This window comes from Acinonyx jubatus, chromosome E1 (assembly GCF_027475565.1).
Source record: "Acinonyx jubatus isolate Ajub_Pintada_27869175 chromosome E1, VMU_Ajub_asm_v1.0, whole genome shotgun sequence".
NCBI classification, from domain to species: Eukaryota; Metazoa; Chordata; class Mammalia; order Carnivora; family Felidae; genus Acinonyx; species Acinonyx jubatus.
This window is the reverse complement of record NC_069397.1, coordinates 58,018,956-58,034,960: the sequence shown is the minus strand read 5'-3', so window position 1 is coordinate 58,034,960 and position 16,005 is coordinate 58,018,956. Positions and strand designations below refer to the sequence as shown.

The 16,005-nt window shown below is 62.6% G+C and overlaps 1 protein-coding gene across 3 annotated transcripts; it reads right to left on the bottom strand.

Annotated features, from left to right (window-relative positions):
* Positions 1 to 1,514: 1,514 nt before the first annotated feature.
* ENDOV (endonuclease V) lies at positions 1,515 to 14,051 on the bottom strand. Of its 3 annotated transcripts, none has more exons than XM_027052611.2 (9): positions 13,911 to 14,051; positions 13,430 to 13,601; positions 8,768 to 8,906; positions 8,496 to 8,535; positions 7,489 to 7,601; positions 6,299 to 6,367; positions 5,895 to 6,023; positions 3,271 to 3,344; positions 1,515 to 2,635 (listed from the first exon to the last, which is right to left on the bottom strand). In XM_027052611.2, exons 1-9 carry the CDS (start codon positions 13,964 to 13,966, stop codon positions 2,585 to 2,587), a joined length of 843 nt encoding a protein of 280 aa, XP_026908412.2. In that variant the 5' UTR covers positions 13,967 to 14,051; the 3' UTR covers positions 1,515 to 2,584. The 3 variants fall into 3 exon arrangements, with proteins under 3 accessions (XP_026908412.2, XP_026908411.1, XP_026908413.1); XM_027052610.2 differs by having other exon boundaries at positions 8,772 to 8,906; positions 13,911 to 14,050; XM_027052612.2 differs by lacking the exon at positions 8,768 to 8,906.
* Between the last annotated feature and the right edge of the window lie 1,954 nt (positions 14,052 to 16,005).

Sequence of the window (16,005 nt, the reverse complement as noted above, 5' to 3'; positions counted from 1 at the left end):
GGTTGGTAAGAGGCAGTGGGACCGGCCGGCTGTCCCCGGCCTTGGCTCCACATGCCTGGTCCTGATGGCTCCGGGCAGGGAAGGACCTGGAAGAAGTCAGGAGGGCAGCATGGGCGTAGCATCAGGCAGGCAGGGCCGAGACCTTTGCTGTGGGTGGTGGAGGCCAGGCCTGCTCGGCCAGCCGGCTGGGGCTGGGTCCAGGTTGGCCACGCTGGCACAGTGCCACGTGCGTGCGGGCTGCTTCGGAGCTCTTGGCGGGCAGGCTGGGGCCCCATCCGAGGGCTACTGTTTCCCTTGTCCACGGGCCCCAGGGTGGGGGCGGAAACTGGGCACCCCTGGGACCATGCAGAGCCTGCCCGGACCTCTGTGCCCTTCTGTGGGGCAGGGCCGCGACTCCGTTGCCAGCCCTCCCTGTCCTGCTTCGGACCCTCCTCCCAGAACCCAGGTCTCACCAGGGCCTCGCGGGGAACGCGGGCAGGCCGCGCCCCCGGGGCTGCTGGCCTCCTGCGGGGTTCAGGGTAAGTGTGCCCAGCACCGGGTGACAGACCACAGACATTCTCCTACTCCATCCACCCAAGCCGGGCTGCTCGGAACCCCGGGCAGAAACCGGCTCCGAGCGCGAGGTCGCAGCCTCAGAGCTCCTCCTGACGGCGTGTCGTGCCTTCTCGAGGGGCAGCCAGTGTCTCAGTTCCAAAGCAGTGAGAGCTGGGGCACCGAGGGCAGGGGTGAGATGACAGCTGTGTGTGCTGGGGCGCAGGATCTGACGTCAGGGGCACAGCACCCGGGAGCCGGGGGTCCTGGTCCCAGCGCTGGCAGAAGCGGAAGCTGGCTTGAGAAAGAAGGGGTGGTGCCAGGGGGCCGCCTGGGGAGGCAGGGGGAGCAAGACAGGAGGACAGAGCCTGGCCTGGCCCTCCCCACGTGCGGGAGTCCCCTTGAAGGCACCTGCGGAACCTGCTGGGACCTGCTCACCCCGCCGGGCCACGGCAGAGAGCCCAGAAGCACCCGGGGGGAACCCACAGCCCCACCTGCCGTGGGGCGGCCCTGCTTCCCTCAAGTGGGGAGCCCGGCTCAGCCTCCTGCAGCCACCGGGCCTCCCAAGGGGCACAGGCAGAGCAGGGTGGGGCCCCAACTGCAGCCCGCCGGCTCACTGTCCCCGTTTCCACCAGGGGTCTGGGCCTTGGACAAGAACTCACTCCTCATAAACGAAGGCGACACCGGGGAGGGGACAGGGAGTGAAGACACCCAGGGCCTCCGTACGTGTCTGGGTCGTCTAAACCATGACAAGAGGCTCCTTGAGCAACACTAGGAATGGCCACCCGGGGGGCTCAGTCCAGTTGAGCGTCTGACTCAGGGTTTCGGCTCAGGTCATGACCTCAGGGTTCACGGGTTTGAGCCCCTTGTCAGCTCTGTGCTGACAGCGCAGAGCCTGTCTGGGATTCGCTCTCTCTCTCCTCCCCTCCTCATGTACACTCGCTCTCTCTCTCAAAATAAATAAACAAGCTTAAGAAAACGTATGAATGGCAAGAAAAACCTCTTCGAGTCGTACTTCTCAGCGAATGCCAGAGTGTGCAGGGAGCCTGGGGCGAGCTGGCCCGTGGGGCACAGGGGGCTGTGGGTGCGGCCACGCCGCCCACATGGAGATGAGGGACCAGCAGGGGGCCAGAGGCACGCTCAAGGACCCCGGAGGTCGGGCCTGGGGTCAGGAGGAGCGCAGGGGAGGGCCCCAGGCGGGTAGCAGTGAGGGCAGGCTAACAGCACTGCGGTCGGGGTGGGGACGTGCTCAACCGGCTCCCCAGACGGGGCCGCCTGCCCTCACAGCCCCAGCCAGGGCAGCGGGGCCCGACGCCCCACCCCTCGGCCACCAGCACCCGTCCCATCGGGTACCTGACCACCCCGCGTGCCCCCTGGTCCCCTCGTGTGCCTGCAGCAGGCCGGCTGGCAGATGGGCGGGGCAGCCGCGAGCAGAGGGCCCGGCCGCCCTAGCTCGCACCCTCTCGGGTCAGGGCAGAGGCGACTCAGCGGCTGCCTGAGAGACGAGGGAAGCGCTGGTGTGAAAACCAACGCCGGAAAATAAAACCGCGAAGGCAAAAAAGCAACGGCGTGTGCACTTGAAGGAGCAGCTGGACGAGAGGCCACGAATGCACGTGCAGTCGGGCCGTCTTAAGCCCCCTGGGGTGCTTTTAGAGAAAAAAACAAAGACACCCCGAACCCCACGAACCCTGAACGTCCTTCCTGTGCCCCTGGGAAAGCAACGTCACGCTCCTTCCGGGTCTGGCGCTCTGCCGCGTGACATCTGTCTTTGGCCGAGCTCCTGCAGCCTCGAGACCCAGACCACGGGGCAGGCGGTGGCCGGGCCCGTGGCCGTCCCTGTGGGCGGTGCGGCCAGTGTGTCCTGGAGCCTGGGACCTCCACCAGCTGCCATGGGCACCACGGCCCGGTTACCGTCCAGGCAGGAGCGGGAAGCCGGGCGGCTGGAGGGTTTCACTGCGCGCAGCTCGGCTCCACGCTCGCTGCCGCTGGGCGCGTGGGTCTGGGGCTTTCTGCTGTCTCGGGACCGTGGCCGTGGGCCTCGGGGGGCCTGCCCTCATCTTCGAGCTCTTCCGAGCCTCCCTTTGGCCTCTGTACCTTCTGGCTCCTGGTGATGACATCGAGAAAGGGCAGCATTAAAGGCAGAGCCAGCCCAGAGTTCCCCGTGCTCTCCACGTGGTCCCCGCAGCTGCTGCTGACTCGAGAAGGAGCAGACCGTGCCGTGTGCACTCCAGCTGGCCAGCCCCCGTCCCTGGGGGAGCTCGGGGGTCCCTCCGTTCTCAAAACAGCCCAGCTGGGCCTCGGACAGCCCTGGGCTTCGGGAAAAAGGAGCTCGAGGAAACGCCGACTGGAGCCTCTCTGCTGCTCATCAAGGCCACGCCTCAGTCTCCTCGCGTGTAAAGCGGGGTCACAGTGTCCGCCTCGTGCTGCTGTCAGGGCCAGATAACCCGCCCCTGCCAGCTGTGACATCCGTGCCAGGCTCCCCCACAAGAAGCTGCCGGCATAGGAATCACCGTGCCTGGCGTGCAGATAGGGAAACCGAGGCCCGGGAGTGTGATCACCAGAGCTGGTGGTGCAGAGCCAGGACGAGGACCGGTCCATCTGATGGGGTGCCCAGGCCCCACATCCTGCCGCCTCAGTGTCCCACCCCAGCAGGGACTCTGTCCTTCGCCCGGCACCGCGGGAAAGCCATCCCGCCAGGACGGCCCCACATCGTCCCCTGCGGGTGCCCCCAGCACTCACCTGTCCTGCCCTGGTGCGGGGGGCGTGGGGGCTCCCAGGCTCCTGCGGATGTAGTCTCGAGAACGGATGTCGGCCTGAGGAGAGGGCGGCTCAGTGAGAGGTGGTGGCCTCGGGACAAGCCTCCACCTCACGGCCTGGTGGAGGCGCTCTCGCTTCCCCGAGAGCCCACAGAGGGCACTCCAGGCCGCCACAGGGACAAAGGCTGCAGCCCCGTGGGCAACACACTGCCAGGCCCCCCGGTCAAGGCCCTGTGATGGCCAAGTCCCCGCAGGGCCCGAGTGCACGGCTGGGGTGGAGGCTCTGGCTCGTCCCCCACGTTTCCAGGGGCCGCTCGGCTCGTGCTCGGTTTGTGGCTTGTGCTTTCCGTAGGTTTCGCTTCTGCTTGAACCCCCTCCTTCGAGGAGTCTCCTCAGCCCAGCCAGTCTGTCTCCCCAGCTCGTGTCTGTTACGACCCCCTCCCTGGGAAGTGTCTACAGAAAGTCCTGCAAAGTCACTGTGACGGACGGGACCGAGGCAGACTTGAGGGACAGAAGCTCAGGCCGGAATGGAACCCTCTCCCACACACCGGCCCCTCCGCAGGGTGATTGCACTGGCCTCGGGAAGGCCCCTGATCCCGGCTCAGATGGGCTTAGCCCCCTTCAGGCCACAAGACTACAGGCCACAGCAGTTAATCCCTCCAAATGCTGTTCCAGAGTGAACAAGCAGGCAGGAGGAGGGAGGGCAGTGGGATACTCTGGTGGGAAGCCCCCCACCCTCCTGTCTTTCCCTGCAGCAGCCAGGACCGACCTGACCAGACAGCCCACGCCTGGCACCAGAGGGCTGCCTTGCTGGCCTGGGGTGGGGGGACCCACAGACTCCATGGAGAGAAAAAGCAGGCACGCAATCCCCTCTCTCAGCCTCTCCTGGGGGCTTCCAGAAGTAACAAAGAGAACAAAGTGCTGACAGGCCAGTGGCCCAGGATGAATATGGGTGAAGAGACGATCGGGGCTGCGGGACAGGGCCCTCCCCCCACAGCCAGAGCGGGGACGGGGACTGCGGGGTCCTGGCACAGGCGGCTGCTTCTCCCCCTTGGGAGGGCAGGCCCAGGAACCCGGCGGGCTCCTCTCTAGGGCAAACGCACAGTCCTTGCCTGCCTTGGAAGTGTCCAAGGTACTTTACAGGCCATTCTCCACCTGCAAGGATGGGGTCACTGCCCACACGGGGGGCAGAGAGAGGCGTGGAAGGACTGTGCCAGCACCACAGGGTTCCTGGCTCTAGGGGTCTCGGGAGAGTTTCTAGATTTCTCCCAGAGACAGGGTCAAGGGAAGAGTTAAGGCCTCCAGGGAAGGGAAGGGGAGGGCGGGCGTGAATGTCACAGCTTGAAGGCCCACGACCTAGGAACCCAGCGGAGCCCTGGACAGGGACAGGGACAGGGACAGGGAGGCTGAGGCTGGTGGGAGCTCAGTGCCAGGGCAGCAGGGGCTGGGAGCCACAGCCGCACGTGGGCTACTGCTGCCCCCTGCAGGCCGCCCTGCACACCAGCAGCTGGGGAAGGTCCCAGACCCCCAGGAGGCCGCGGGAGGCAAGGGCAGCAGGGCCGAGGCAGAGCCAGGTGTCACCAGGGCGCTGGGCCGTGTGGATTGGCTCTCGGCAGTCTGGCCGGGGCTCCTCTGCCCAGCCGCCTAGAGCTGAGCCGGCACAGGCCATGGGGAGATGGCGGAAGCAGCAGGCTCCAGGGAGACCTCCAGGCACCCTGCCCTCCCGTCCTGCGGCCACACTAAACAGGGAACCTGCACAGGCCAGCACCTGTTCTCTAGACGGGCTCCCCCAGCTCCTCGGAGCCGCCCACAGAGCCGCAGGCCGGGACTCACAGCCAGGTCCCTGTGGGCAAGTCTCCAGCATCCGGGCAGCCTCGATCACGGGCCCGCGCCTCCCCGGTCCCAGCTCCAGCGACACCTGCCTCTTGCTTTCCTGGCATCAAATTCCTTCCCACCCCAGGGCCTTTGCAGACGGGGGTCCTTGGGCCTGGACCACCTTTCCCCCTCCTCTGGCTGCTCTCTTCCTGAGGAGAGCTTCTCACGAGTCCTCATTCCATGGGCCTCTCTGGGACACACACCTACCTATGACGAGACTCCCTGTCACGACTGAGCTCACCAACGCGGGCCCACAGGCCATCTTGAGCTCAGCTCTCGTCTCCTACAGGCTGAGCTTTTTCCCAGCCGAGCCACCTTGTTCCCCCAAGTTCTGCCCACCCTCCCCCCACCCCACTTTAGGTGCTAGGTGCCCGGCACAGCCACATCCTGCAATCTCCTGACCGAGGACTCTGGTACGGCCGGAGCCTCCCCAGCAGAGGACGGCTGTCCCCCCCCCCCCACCCAGGCCGGTGGGGCAGGTCGGGCCCCCGAAGGGATGGCTGGGAGTTGGCAGGACACTGTGGCGCCTGAGCAGATTCTCCCAGTGACCCCAGTAGGGTGCGTAGGAGGCCGAGAAGTGGAGCACGGCAGACCCGGGGCCTGGGCGGAGCAGGGCCCCAGGATGAACTCTGGTCCCCTCCCCTCCCTCCAGGGCCCAGCGTGGCCCCATCAGGCCCTTCCACAGGCGCCTGCATCCAGGGAAGTCCAGGAGGCGCACGCCGGCCCACCCACCTGGCGCACGGGCTCCGGGATCCGAAACCTGCAGCAGCCTCGGGTCAGGCGCACGGCCGCCTCCAGGCTGATCTTGTGGCCCACAGAGACATAGAGCGGCTTGGTGCTGTGGTCGTGGCTCCTCAGGGCCTGGGACAAGGCAGGTGAAGTCAGGGCACGGTAGAGACAAGCCCTGGGGGCTTCGGGCCGACCACGTGTCCGGGGGCCGTGTGGGGCACGCGCAGCCCGGAGCTCCCCTCGGCACAGCCGAGGGTGCCGGGCAGGGGTGAAAGGCACAGGCCCCCTCCCCCCCCCCGGGACCAGTAGGGTGGCAGGGGGAGGTGGACGGGGTCTGGTGCACACGGACAGGCGCCTGCCCCTCTGTGGGTGCCATCTCGGTGGCGCACAGGCCCCTGGCCGCTCACCATGCCCAGCACGGTCCCAGAGCCCCCGGTCAGAGGAAACGAGTCTCCTCCAGCCCGCAGGAGTCCTATCTGGAAAACAGGAAAACACACACACACAGAAGTCTTTTCTCGGGGAAGGGCGGAGGGCAGGCCTGTCCATGTCTGGGGCCGCGCAGCCGCCAGGCAAGGGGAGGGCGGGCGAGTCTGTGCGTGGGCTGCAGCCCAGGCCGTGCCCACCCCCATGCCATCAGCGGGCTTGGCGTCTGGGAGGCCTTCCCCGGCAGCGTCCAACCCCGACGAGGCTGTCGGACCTCAGCTCCCTCCTTGTTCCGTGCACGAGGTGCCCGGGGCCCAGGAAGGGGCAGCCCGCCCAGGCCGCAGTGCTGACGGTGGGGGGGGAGGCTGCCAGGCTGGGACGAAGGCTGGTGCCCACCCTCCCAGCCTGGCCGGTGGGTACATGGACGCCACCTGGGCCGGAAGCACCGCCTGCCGCTCTTTCTCCCGCGAGGGACTTAGGCATGTTGGATTCACCCCAGCAAGGCTTTTGTTAGGGGTGGGGACTGGTCCACCGAGTGTCTCAGGAGTCTCGTCAGTTTGCTCTGGGGTCCCCGTCAACTCAACAAAACCATTCCGCACAGACACGGGACTGCCCGGGACTGCCCGCAGGAATGATCACTGTTCTCAGCATCAGCCATCTAGCGGTGGGGCTGGGCACGTCTCCGGCTCCCCCCGGAGTAGCTGTCACATTCCCAAAGCCAGCCTTGAGGGGGCCGAAGGAGGGAGATGCTGGGAGAAGGTGGGGACGAGTACAGAGGGCCACATGGGCTCCCAAATGTCCTGCGCGCAGTAACCGGAGGCCCTTTCCCTACACGAGGCACCACAGCAGCGCAAACGTAGTGGGGATGGGAGAGGCAAGCCTGTGCCCAGGAGGCTGGGAGAGCTCGGAGGGCACTCGTCTGGCCTGGGAGTCTGCTGCCGTGACCCCCAAGCCGTGAGGGACACACAGGCCGCGCAGAGAGAAAAGCGGGTCCTTCTTACTCCGGGTTAGGGAGCCAGGACGGGGAGGATGGTGCCAGCAGGCAAGGGCGGGAACAGAGGCTCGTACGGGGCAGGCTCTGGGGCTGGCACAGGCACGTGCCCAGCCTGTGTGCCCCCACAGGCCCTCTCCTTGCCCCCCCTCCCCCGGGGCAGGGCATCGCCCCATCCCTCACCTTCTCCTTGTGCTGGGTGTTGTTCTCCAGGCCATCGACCTGCAGGAGTTTCTTGGCCACCCCAATGCAGGGCAGGTCCGTGAGGACGCCAAGGTGACAGGCCACCCCAAAGCCTACAGGGGCAGAGGGTGAGGCTGGGCTCATGGGGCAGCGAGCCAAGGTGACTAGAGACAGCGTGGAGAGTGGGGACAAACCAGAACCCGCCGCAGCTCCCCAGGTAAACAGAAGCCTATCGGCAGACTGAGCCCTGGGGAGCCAGGACACGGACGGCCAACCTGACCTGGAATGTGGCCCTCGCCCCGCTTCACGGTCACCAGGCGGAGGACGCCCCCGTCCCTTCGGCGACATTAGGAGCCTGATTAGCTCACGATACTTCATCCCGTTTCTCCTTCCGCTTTCTGGCACTTTCCATCCTTTCTCTTTTGCAGCTGCCACCAGGCCTCTGCGTCACCCTCCCAACACACTCTTGGGGCTCCGGCCAGGCAGTGTGTAGTCACACGCTGGCACCCAGGGTTCTCGAGGCAGTGGCCAAAACGTCCGATGCCAGCCCTTCCCAGATCCCTGTGTGGCCCCACCCCCAGGCTCGTGACTTCTCCCTCAGTCACTCTCTCCGGGGTCAGCACCCCGGCACCCAGGCGGGGGCAAGTTCCCCAGTGCCAGTGGGGAGCGGGCACTCCTGTCCGGCTTCAGTGGGCCTGTCAGAGCTCCGGGTGGGTAGCGGCGGGACAGGCCAGCTGAGCAGCAGTCGGGACCAGAGTGGCCGAGGGCACCTGAGACGGGCCAGCATGGAGCACTAGGGGAGGCCTCAGGCGGCAGGCAGGGAAGAGGCAGGGGTGACAAGAAGCAGGTTCTTTACTGGGTAGGGTCCTGACCAGGACAGCCAGCCCAGGGGGGGAGCGGCCAGGGCCAGGCCGGCAGCAGAGGGTCCTGGGCAGGGGGCGGGCCCTCTGTGAGGGGGCCGTCAGAACCGTCCCCTTCTGGGCCCTGTCTTTCGGGGGCAGGGTTACCTCGGTGGTGGAGAAGCCCATTTCCATCCACAAGGAGTACCTGGAAGAACCACACGTGACAGTCAGCCAGCCGGACTGCCCCTCCCCTGTCAGGCCGGGGCAGCCTGGGGCAGGTGGGGTGGGCTCACCACTTCTGGGGGTGGGAGGCTCTTTGGGAGATCCGGCAAAAGCGCACCCTCTCCAGGGAGGTCAGAGACCTCGGCCTGCAGTGGGTGACGTGGCCTTCCCTCCTGGGTGGAAAGAGGGGGTCTCCCTCCTTGGAGTCGAGGTACCTGCCTGGGGCACGAGGCCGGGCTCCTTCTCCCGCAGCCGCCGCACTGCAGCCACCAGAAAGGGCACCTCTCGGAAGGCCAGGAAGCCCGACACGTAGGGAGCCGTCAGGCTAACCATGCGGCAGTCCTCATACACCACCTGTCGCCAGGCACCCGGTCACCGGCAGGCACGGCCCCCGGCTCCTGCCGGCCTTCAGCCTGTCACCCTGCAGCCCTTGGTTCGCTGCCACCGGCTCCCTCCCCTTCTCCCGCTCCCCCCCCCCCCACCAACTCCTCCTCTCGGCCTCCCTCTCTGGGGGGGCAGGTGTGAGGTGGCCAGGTGAGCACCGGGACCCCTGGAGCCCCTCCGCCGCCCCACGCCGCCCCTGCTGGGCTTCGGGGAGGCTCAGAGAAGAAAGAGCACAAGAAGCACGTGCGTGAAGCGGCACCAGAGTGAGGATGTTACTGTTCCCCACTAGCAGGGGACTTGGGGGAGGAGAGGCCGGGTCTTCACAGAGAAAGCAGCCACAAGACAGGCAACCCCAGCTTCGTGGAAAGAGTTCAGAGACTCAGAAAAGGACAGGCAGGGCCTCAGAGCTGGGCAATCTGGAAGAGAAGAGGGGTTCCCGGGGACAGGACAGCGCAAAGAGCCCCAGGGCCCTTTCGAAACCACAACTTCAGCCCTCCCCCAAAGCCGGGCTCTCCCCACCTGTGCCCCCACGAGGGAGGGGGCACGTGCCCCAGCATCTCTGTCAATGACTCCCGGGAACCTTCTCCAACTGCCAGTGACCCAAAGCAGGCAGGGTCTCCCGTGACGACGACCGCGGCACCAGACTCACAGGGAACCCAGCAGACCGGAGTGCTGAGCCCCACACGACAGGGTGATTTCACAGGAACACGCGTGAATTTCAAGCGTGGCCTGAGTTCTCACAGGATGATGGCCGCTTATCTCTGAATCTGTCCGCACAAGTTCCAGAAACCAGAGATCTACAAGGAGAGGGCAAACACTCCCCGACACCATCTCACAGCCTAACCGAGGGATGAGCCCATTGTGACCGTCGGTGTGCGCCTCTGTGCGGAAGTAAACAGCCCGGGACGGCGGAGCCCGCTCTAGACGTGCACTGGGCAAGGCCGGGGGCACCTACGGGACGAGACCCGTAGGCAGCCCGGCCAGCCGGGACCTGGAGGAAGAGGCCTGGAAGGCCACAGGGCCAGCAGCGGCCTTCTCGGGGAGGGGAGAAGCAGGAGAGCCCTGCAGGGTTGTGGTGAAGAAAACGAGGTCAGAAGCGTGAGGCTCTTCAGAAACAAGAGTGCCAAGAATCAGAAGGCGTGCTGGCTATCTTCACCTCAGGAAAGGACACCATTCACTGGAGCGACCACACCTCACTGTCCCTCATGAGCTAAGAAGCCCGGCCAGCCAACCAGACCCCAGCCCTCCAGACCCGGTTAAATCCGACTCTGGATGAGCAGTGAAAGGCCATACAAACCCGGACAGAAATAATCCAAGCCCATCAGTGATGAAACAAATGCTGCCCCTAGCCAGCTGCGCAGCAGAGCAAAATTAACTATTCTTAAATGGCACGTGGAGAACACAAGGCAAAAAATAAAAACTTGGAATGGAAAAACACAAGAAAGACAGAAAGACCAGAGTTCATGACTACAGAAGAAAAACAAGGCAAGAGAGCCGAACTAGTAAATAGAGCACTTAAAGCCACAAAGCAAAAAATGTTCCAAAAATAAAAGGAAATCTGACCCCGCATGTTCAGAAACCCAAGTGTGAACTTGGAGAAACGGACCTGGAACAGCCAGATCAAGAAGTAACTTGTGAAAAAAAAAAGAAAAAAAAAAAGAGTAAAGGAAACACAGGCAACATACTGGACAACCCGTCACTCCCCACACGGTGTAACAGTAAGAGTGGATTTAAAATACACCTTAAGGGGCGACCAGGGGCCTCAGTAGGTTGATCGTCCACCTCTCGATCTCGGCTCAGGTCACGATCTCACGGTTCATGGGACTGAGCCCCCACGTTGGGCTCTGTTGACACTGTGGAGCCTGCTTGGGATTCTCTCTTTCTCCCTCCCTCCCTCCCTCCCACTCTTTCTCAAAATAAATAAAAAACATGAAAAAAATCTTTAAAAAAATGTTAAACCTTTATAAGCTCAGAAAACAAAACAATACTTAAGAGGAAACTGGGGAAATGAGCCGTGGAAAGGGATTCAGGTGATGCTATAGGATTATAATGACCGCTCTGAGGTCCGGTAACGACACTGCTGTCATGCGTAGAAGGCCATTCTTGGGACAGGCCTGCTGAGGTGCTCGGAGGTGAGCCGTCACCTCCGGGAGACACTTTCGAATCCCTCAGTACACACACACACACACACACACACAGAGAAATCAGTCGGCAACAGGCGGATCTAAGTAGAGAGTATTCAGGTGTCCAATGTATTATTCTTTCAACGTTCACACATTTTCAGCTTAAAGATCTGGAAAAAGGAAAAAACTCAATTGTGGGAGCACCACGTGGACGGTCAGAATCTCTGTGAAGGTCTGCAGGTTTCGACCTGGGTCAATGAAGTGGTGCCCCTACAAACTCCGTCTCAGGCTGCACGTAGGTCCGCCGGACTGGGGAGGAACTACATTTGAGGAGGGTGGCGGGAAGCTCTGTCCTGCGCTCTGCCGCCTGAGGCACAGTCGATGGACCGACGTCACAGACAATTCAGCTTCCCGTGGAAAAGAACGCACTAACCGGGTGTCCAACTACGAACGGGCTGCGTGGTGAGACCACCATCCGCCAGGGCAACCAAGGAAAGGACTCCTGGCTGCCTGGAGGGTGGTTCAGTGCTCCCCACCCCGGCTGTGCTCTGTAATCACAGGGATGCTGTTTAAAGAAGCGGGTTTCCAGGCCGTCCACTGGGAGACCTTTTTTTTTCTTCAGGAAATGAGTTGGGGCTCTGGGGTCAATACATTTTTTAAAAACTTTATTGAGATAAATTTACTACCATAAAGTTCACTTGTTTGAAGTGTATAATTCAACGTTCTCGTTATTTATAGACTTGTACAACCGTGTAATTCTAGAATACTTTCACGACCGCCCCCAAGTAAACCTCACCTCCGTTAACACTCACACTGCATCTATCCCACTCCTTAGCCCTCGGCACCCAGGAATTTACTTTCTGTCTCTGGATTTGCCTATGGAATTTGTATTTCTAAACACGCTTCTGGAGACCGACGGGGCAGATCTGTGCGATTAGGCGTTTGGGAGCCGCTGCGCCAGGCTCTGCCAGAACCCTTTCCCAGTGCAAGCCTCCGGAGCACAGGATGACGGGTGCCGACTCCATCCAAGCAGCAGGCACTCTGCTCCGTGCTGGGGCTCCACGACAACACAGCATCACCCTACCCTCGAGAACCTACGCTTAGTGCGGTAACTTTTGAGTACAACGTAGAAGCACTGCGTAAGAACGAGACCAAGGACAGGGATGAGAGGTGATTAACTCTGCAGCTAGGGAAAAGGACAGACCGACGGGACTATGTGAACCGGGCCTTGAAAAGTGAGAAGCTGTCCTAAGCTGTCCTATGCTAGGACATAGCTGTCCTAATAATGCTATATTTATTTTTTGAGGGCTTACCACGTGCCAACCAGTTGCTTTCCGTGCACGATCTCATTTATCCCTCACCACAGCTAGCTATCAATAGTATTTTCATCCTTGATTTAGAAAGGAGGAAATGGAGGCCCAGGGGGTTGAAGTGGGAGCGGCAGAGTGGAGGTAAAAACTTAGGCAGTCTGGCTCCTGCGTCCATGCCTTATTCCCAAGGCCATCCTACCAAGTGACCAGGCGACCTGGGAGGGCAGGGACTCTGGTTCCATTACCCCGCTATACCCAGCTCCTAGCAACGGCAGGTGCCCAGTACGTTTTTGCTGAATTTTGACTCAAGGGGTCTTCCGAGTAAAGCACAAAGACACGGAGGCAGGAACATGCGGTCGTGGGGAGCAGGCAGATGAGCAGGGAGGGCGAGGCTGTGTGCTAAGAGCAAAGCGTTCCCTGTCCAGTCTTCCTGAACTGTTGACTCCAAATCAACCACGGGCATACTGCTCATTCCTTCATGTATCTGGGTGTCTTCTCTATGACAGGCATTGAGCTAGGTGCCTAAGGCTACAACTGGTGGGCACGACAACCTGATTTCTATCGTCGTGGAGTTTACATTCTGGTAAGAGAGGCAGATCCGCCAATCCCATCCCAGGGCAATGAAGAGAAAAGACAGGGTACTGAGAGTAACTCCTGATCTTGCAGGGTGAGAGGAGTGCTTACCGGAGCACCAACTAGGGGGTAGCCAGGAGAATATTCCAGGACAGGAAACACCAATGTAAGGTCAGGCAGGCAGACAGAGCATGGCATGTGTGAGGAATCTAAAGAACTCCCGAGTGGGGAAAGGGGGTTGGTGACAATCTAACCTACAGCGTCATATTAAGCTGGGTCAGATTCCCCAAGGGCCTTTACACTTGTTAGGAAGCACACAGAATCTCCTTCGGTTTTTACCTCCCTTCTCTTTCCTTCAGAGGCTTCCCCACCGACTAACGAAATCCTACAAAAGGAGAAGCGTGGTTCTACGCTGGCCCTGTTCCCTGTCCCGCCTCTCTCACTAACGCAGCCCGCAGCCCGAGCGGGGCGGCCCCCGCGGGGTTACCTCGAGCTCAGGGTAGCTGAGCACCACCAGCGAGGCACAGGCGCTGACACTGTCTCCCTTCACAAAGGACACGTCCACGCCCCCGACCCTCTGCAGCCCCGAGAAGCCGGGGTCCCGCTGCCACGCCTCCGTGTCCCGGTCCACCACGAGGGCCTTCAGCTGGGCTTGCTCCCTGAGGGCAGACAGACACACGTCCAGCGGGCCTCCCGGCCCCGCGGGGCTTGAGGCTCTTCCCCGGGGCACTTCCGGTCTCACCCCCCCCCCCCCACTTCCCGGGGAGCCCGGCCTCGGGGACGCCCCCTCCACGGTCTCACCTTCCGGCCCCCTGCACCGAGACGCGGCGCCGGAAGCGAGCGCCGCCAACCCCGCTGACTACAACTCCCGAAGGCCCTTTCGCCTGCGTGCCGGGCCTCCCTCCAGCCCTCCGCGGCCCCAGAGTCGCTCCAGCCCCCGCAAATTGGCTGTCACCCGACCCCATTACCTTATCCAGAGCGACAGGGTCTCCTTCGGAGGCAGCTCCGCCGACTCCCTAGCCATGGCTCGGCCCCAAACGCCTCTTCCGGTGGCGTCCCTTCCTGGTGGCGTCACTTCCGGCTACTCGCGCGCAGGCGCCCTGCTGCTTTCGTGGCCTTGGCGCTTCTGGTTGGTGAACCCGGGTCCGGACGCCGCCGCCTGGTGGCGGGAGGCCGGCGGGGAGCCCTGCCCGCTCCTGGCCGCCCGCCCACCTGCCCCGCCCGGGTCTGAGCGGTCCCGGCCGCGCGCGGGCGCCTTCAACCGGGACGCAGGCTCGAGCGGCGACCGGAGCAGCTTCGAGACGGCGCGGGCTGCGGGCGGTAACTGGCGACGGCCGGGTTTGCTCGCAGCCTGGTCGGCGCCCGGTGGCCGGGGGTGGGTGTGGGAGGCGGGGGAGGCCGGCCGCCCGCGTCCCGCGCGCGGTGTGCAGTGCAGGGTGGGCGAGGCAGGGTGACCTTCCACGTCGGGCACCTCGCACGCTCCCTCAGCTTCTGGCACCGGACGTGCCGAGCCGCCCGGACCCCATCACCGATCACCTCCCCTCTCCGCGGCTCGTGGGTTTGGGCCCGGTGATTTCCGTAAAAGCTTTGAGAGCACGGCGCAATCCTTAGTGGACCACACTCGCGAATTCGGGTGGGTCCTAGTGGGCCCACAGCCTCGCCCAGCAGACCAAACACGGACCACCTTTGGCACGTTGACGCTCACCCCAGGCTCCTCAATTTAACGAGCTCTTCGTGCCCGGCCTTGTGCGCGGTGCCGTGAGAATGGCAGGGATGCCTACTTTACCCTGGCTGTGGGAGTTAAGAGGAGCCCTGGGGGGGTGAGTGGGAGACAGCATTCCACAAAGGGCACAGCACATGTAAGGGTCCTGGGGTTGAAAAGAGGTTGGTGTAGTTGAGGCACTGAAGGCAGCCAGTGAGACTGATGGGTAGCGATTCGACCCGTGGTTTATATTCTCCCAGGGGAAATCGGGGAAGTGTGTGGATGAGAACTGTAGTCTGAATATAGATTTCAAGAGGAAATATGGAAGTTTGAAGTTCAGGAAAGGCTTTACGTAGCATTTGACAACCCACAGGTGTGGTGCTTAAATGGGGTGTCTTTGGATGGGATGGGAGCCCCCAGATGTGGGACAGTGATTGGTGGGAGTCGGTGGCACAGGATGTGAAAGAATTCACCTGAGGCAGAACAGAGGCGATGGAAGGTTACTGAATACGCCGCAGGGGAGAAGCAGGCAGGGCAGGACAGTAGAGGAGAGGCTGTCTGCCAGGAGGCCGTGGGAGGGGGCTGCTTTAATAAAGAGAGAAGGTGAGGAAGGGGCTTGTGCAAGGCCCTGGAACTGGCAAATGGGAGGGCCAAGGCCTACACTGGGGGCCATCTGGGATGTATTGTGTCGGCCTTGTCATCGTACAGGGCGGTGAGGATGAGGAGGCCCTTGGCTTGGGTAACTGGGGGCCACTCGTGGGCCTGTGGAGCTGGGGCCAAAGTTGCTCTGGGCTGAGGCTCTGCTGTGCTTGGGGGTGCGGGCAGTGGCCACCAGGGGGATGCTAGGGCCTGGGGCACCCTCCTAATCAGGATGGGTGTGGAGGAAGGGGCGAGGTTGAAGGCAGGCCTGTATAGGATGTGCAAGGTCCTGGGGCAGCTTGCATGGGCTCCGGCTAGGGCCCTTCCTCCATTTCTCTGCTCTTGCCTCAGTGGTTCCCCCAGATCCTTCCTCCTCAGAAGGAAGCAGGGCCCTGCTGTCCCCAGTACCCTGATGATGTGTGAAATGCTCAGCATCTGTGCATTCCTGGTGCTGGTTTTCCAGTTGGAAATGGGAGCCATGAATGCTTGTGCATAAGTTTAATTAGTGACTAAGAAGGGACTGGAAGAAAGGCAGGAAGCGATGTGAATGCTAGCCATGGCTTGGATGGATGGTCACCCAGCTCGGGGCCTCAGGTTTTCTCCCTCAGCCCCATCCAGTAGCTCTCCAGGCCCCGCCGATACAGCAACTTCTCACTTAGCGCGTGGCTGTTAAGTCAGAGATGTGCCAGGGCCCGCGTGCGTGCCCAGACTTGGGCAGCGCT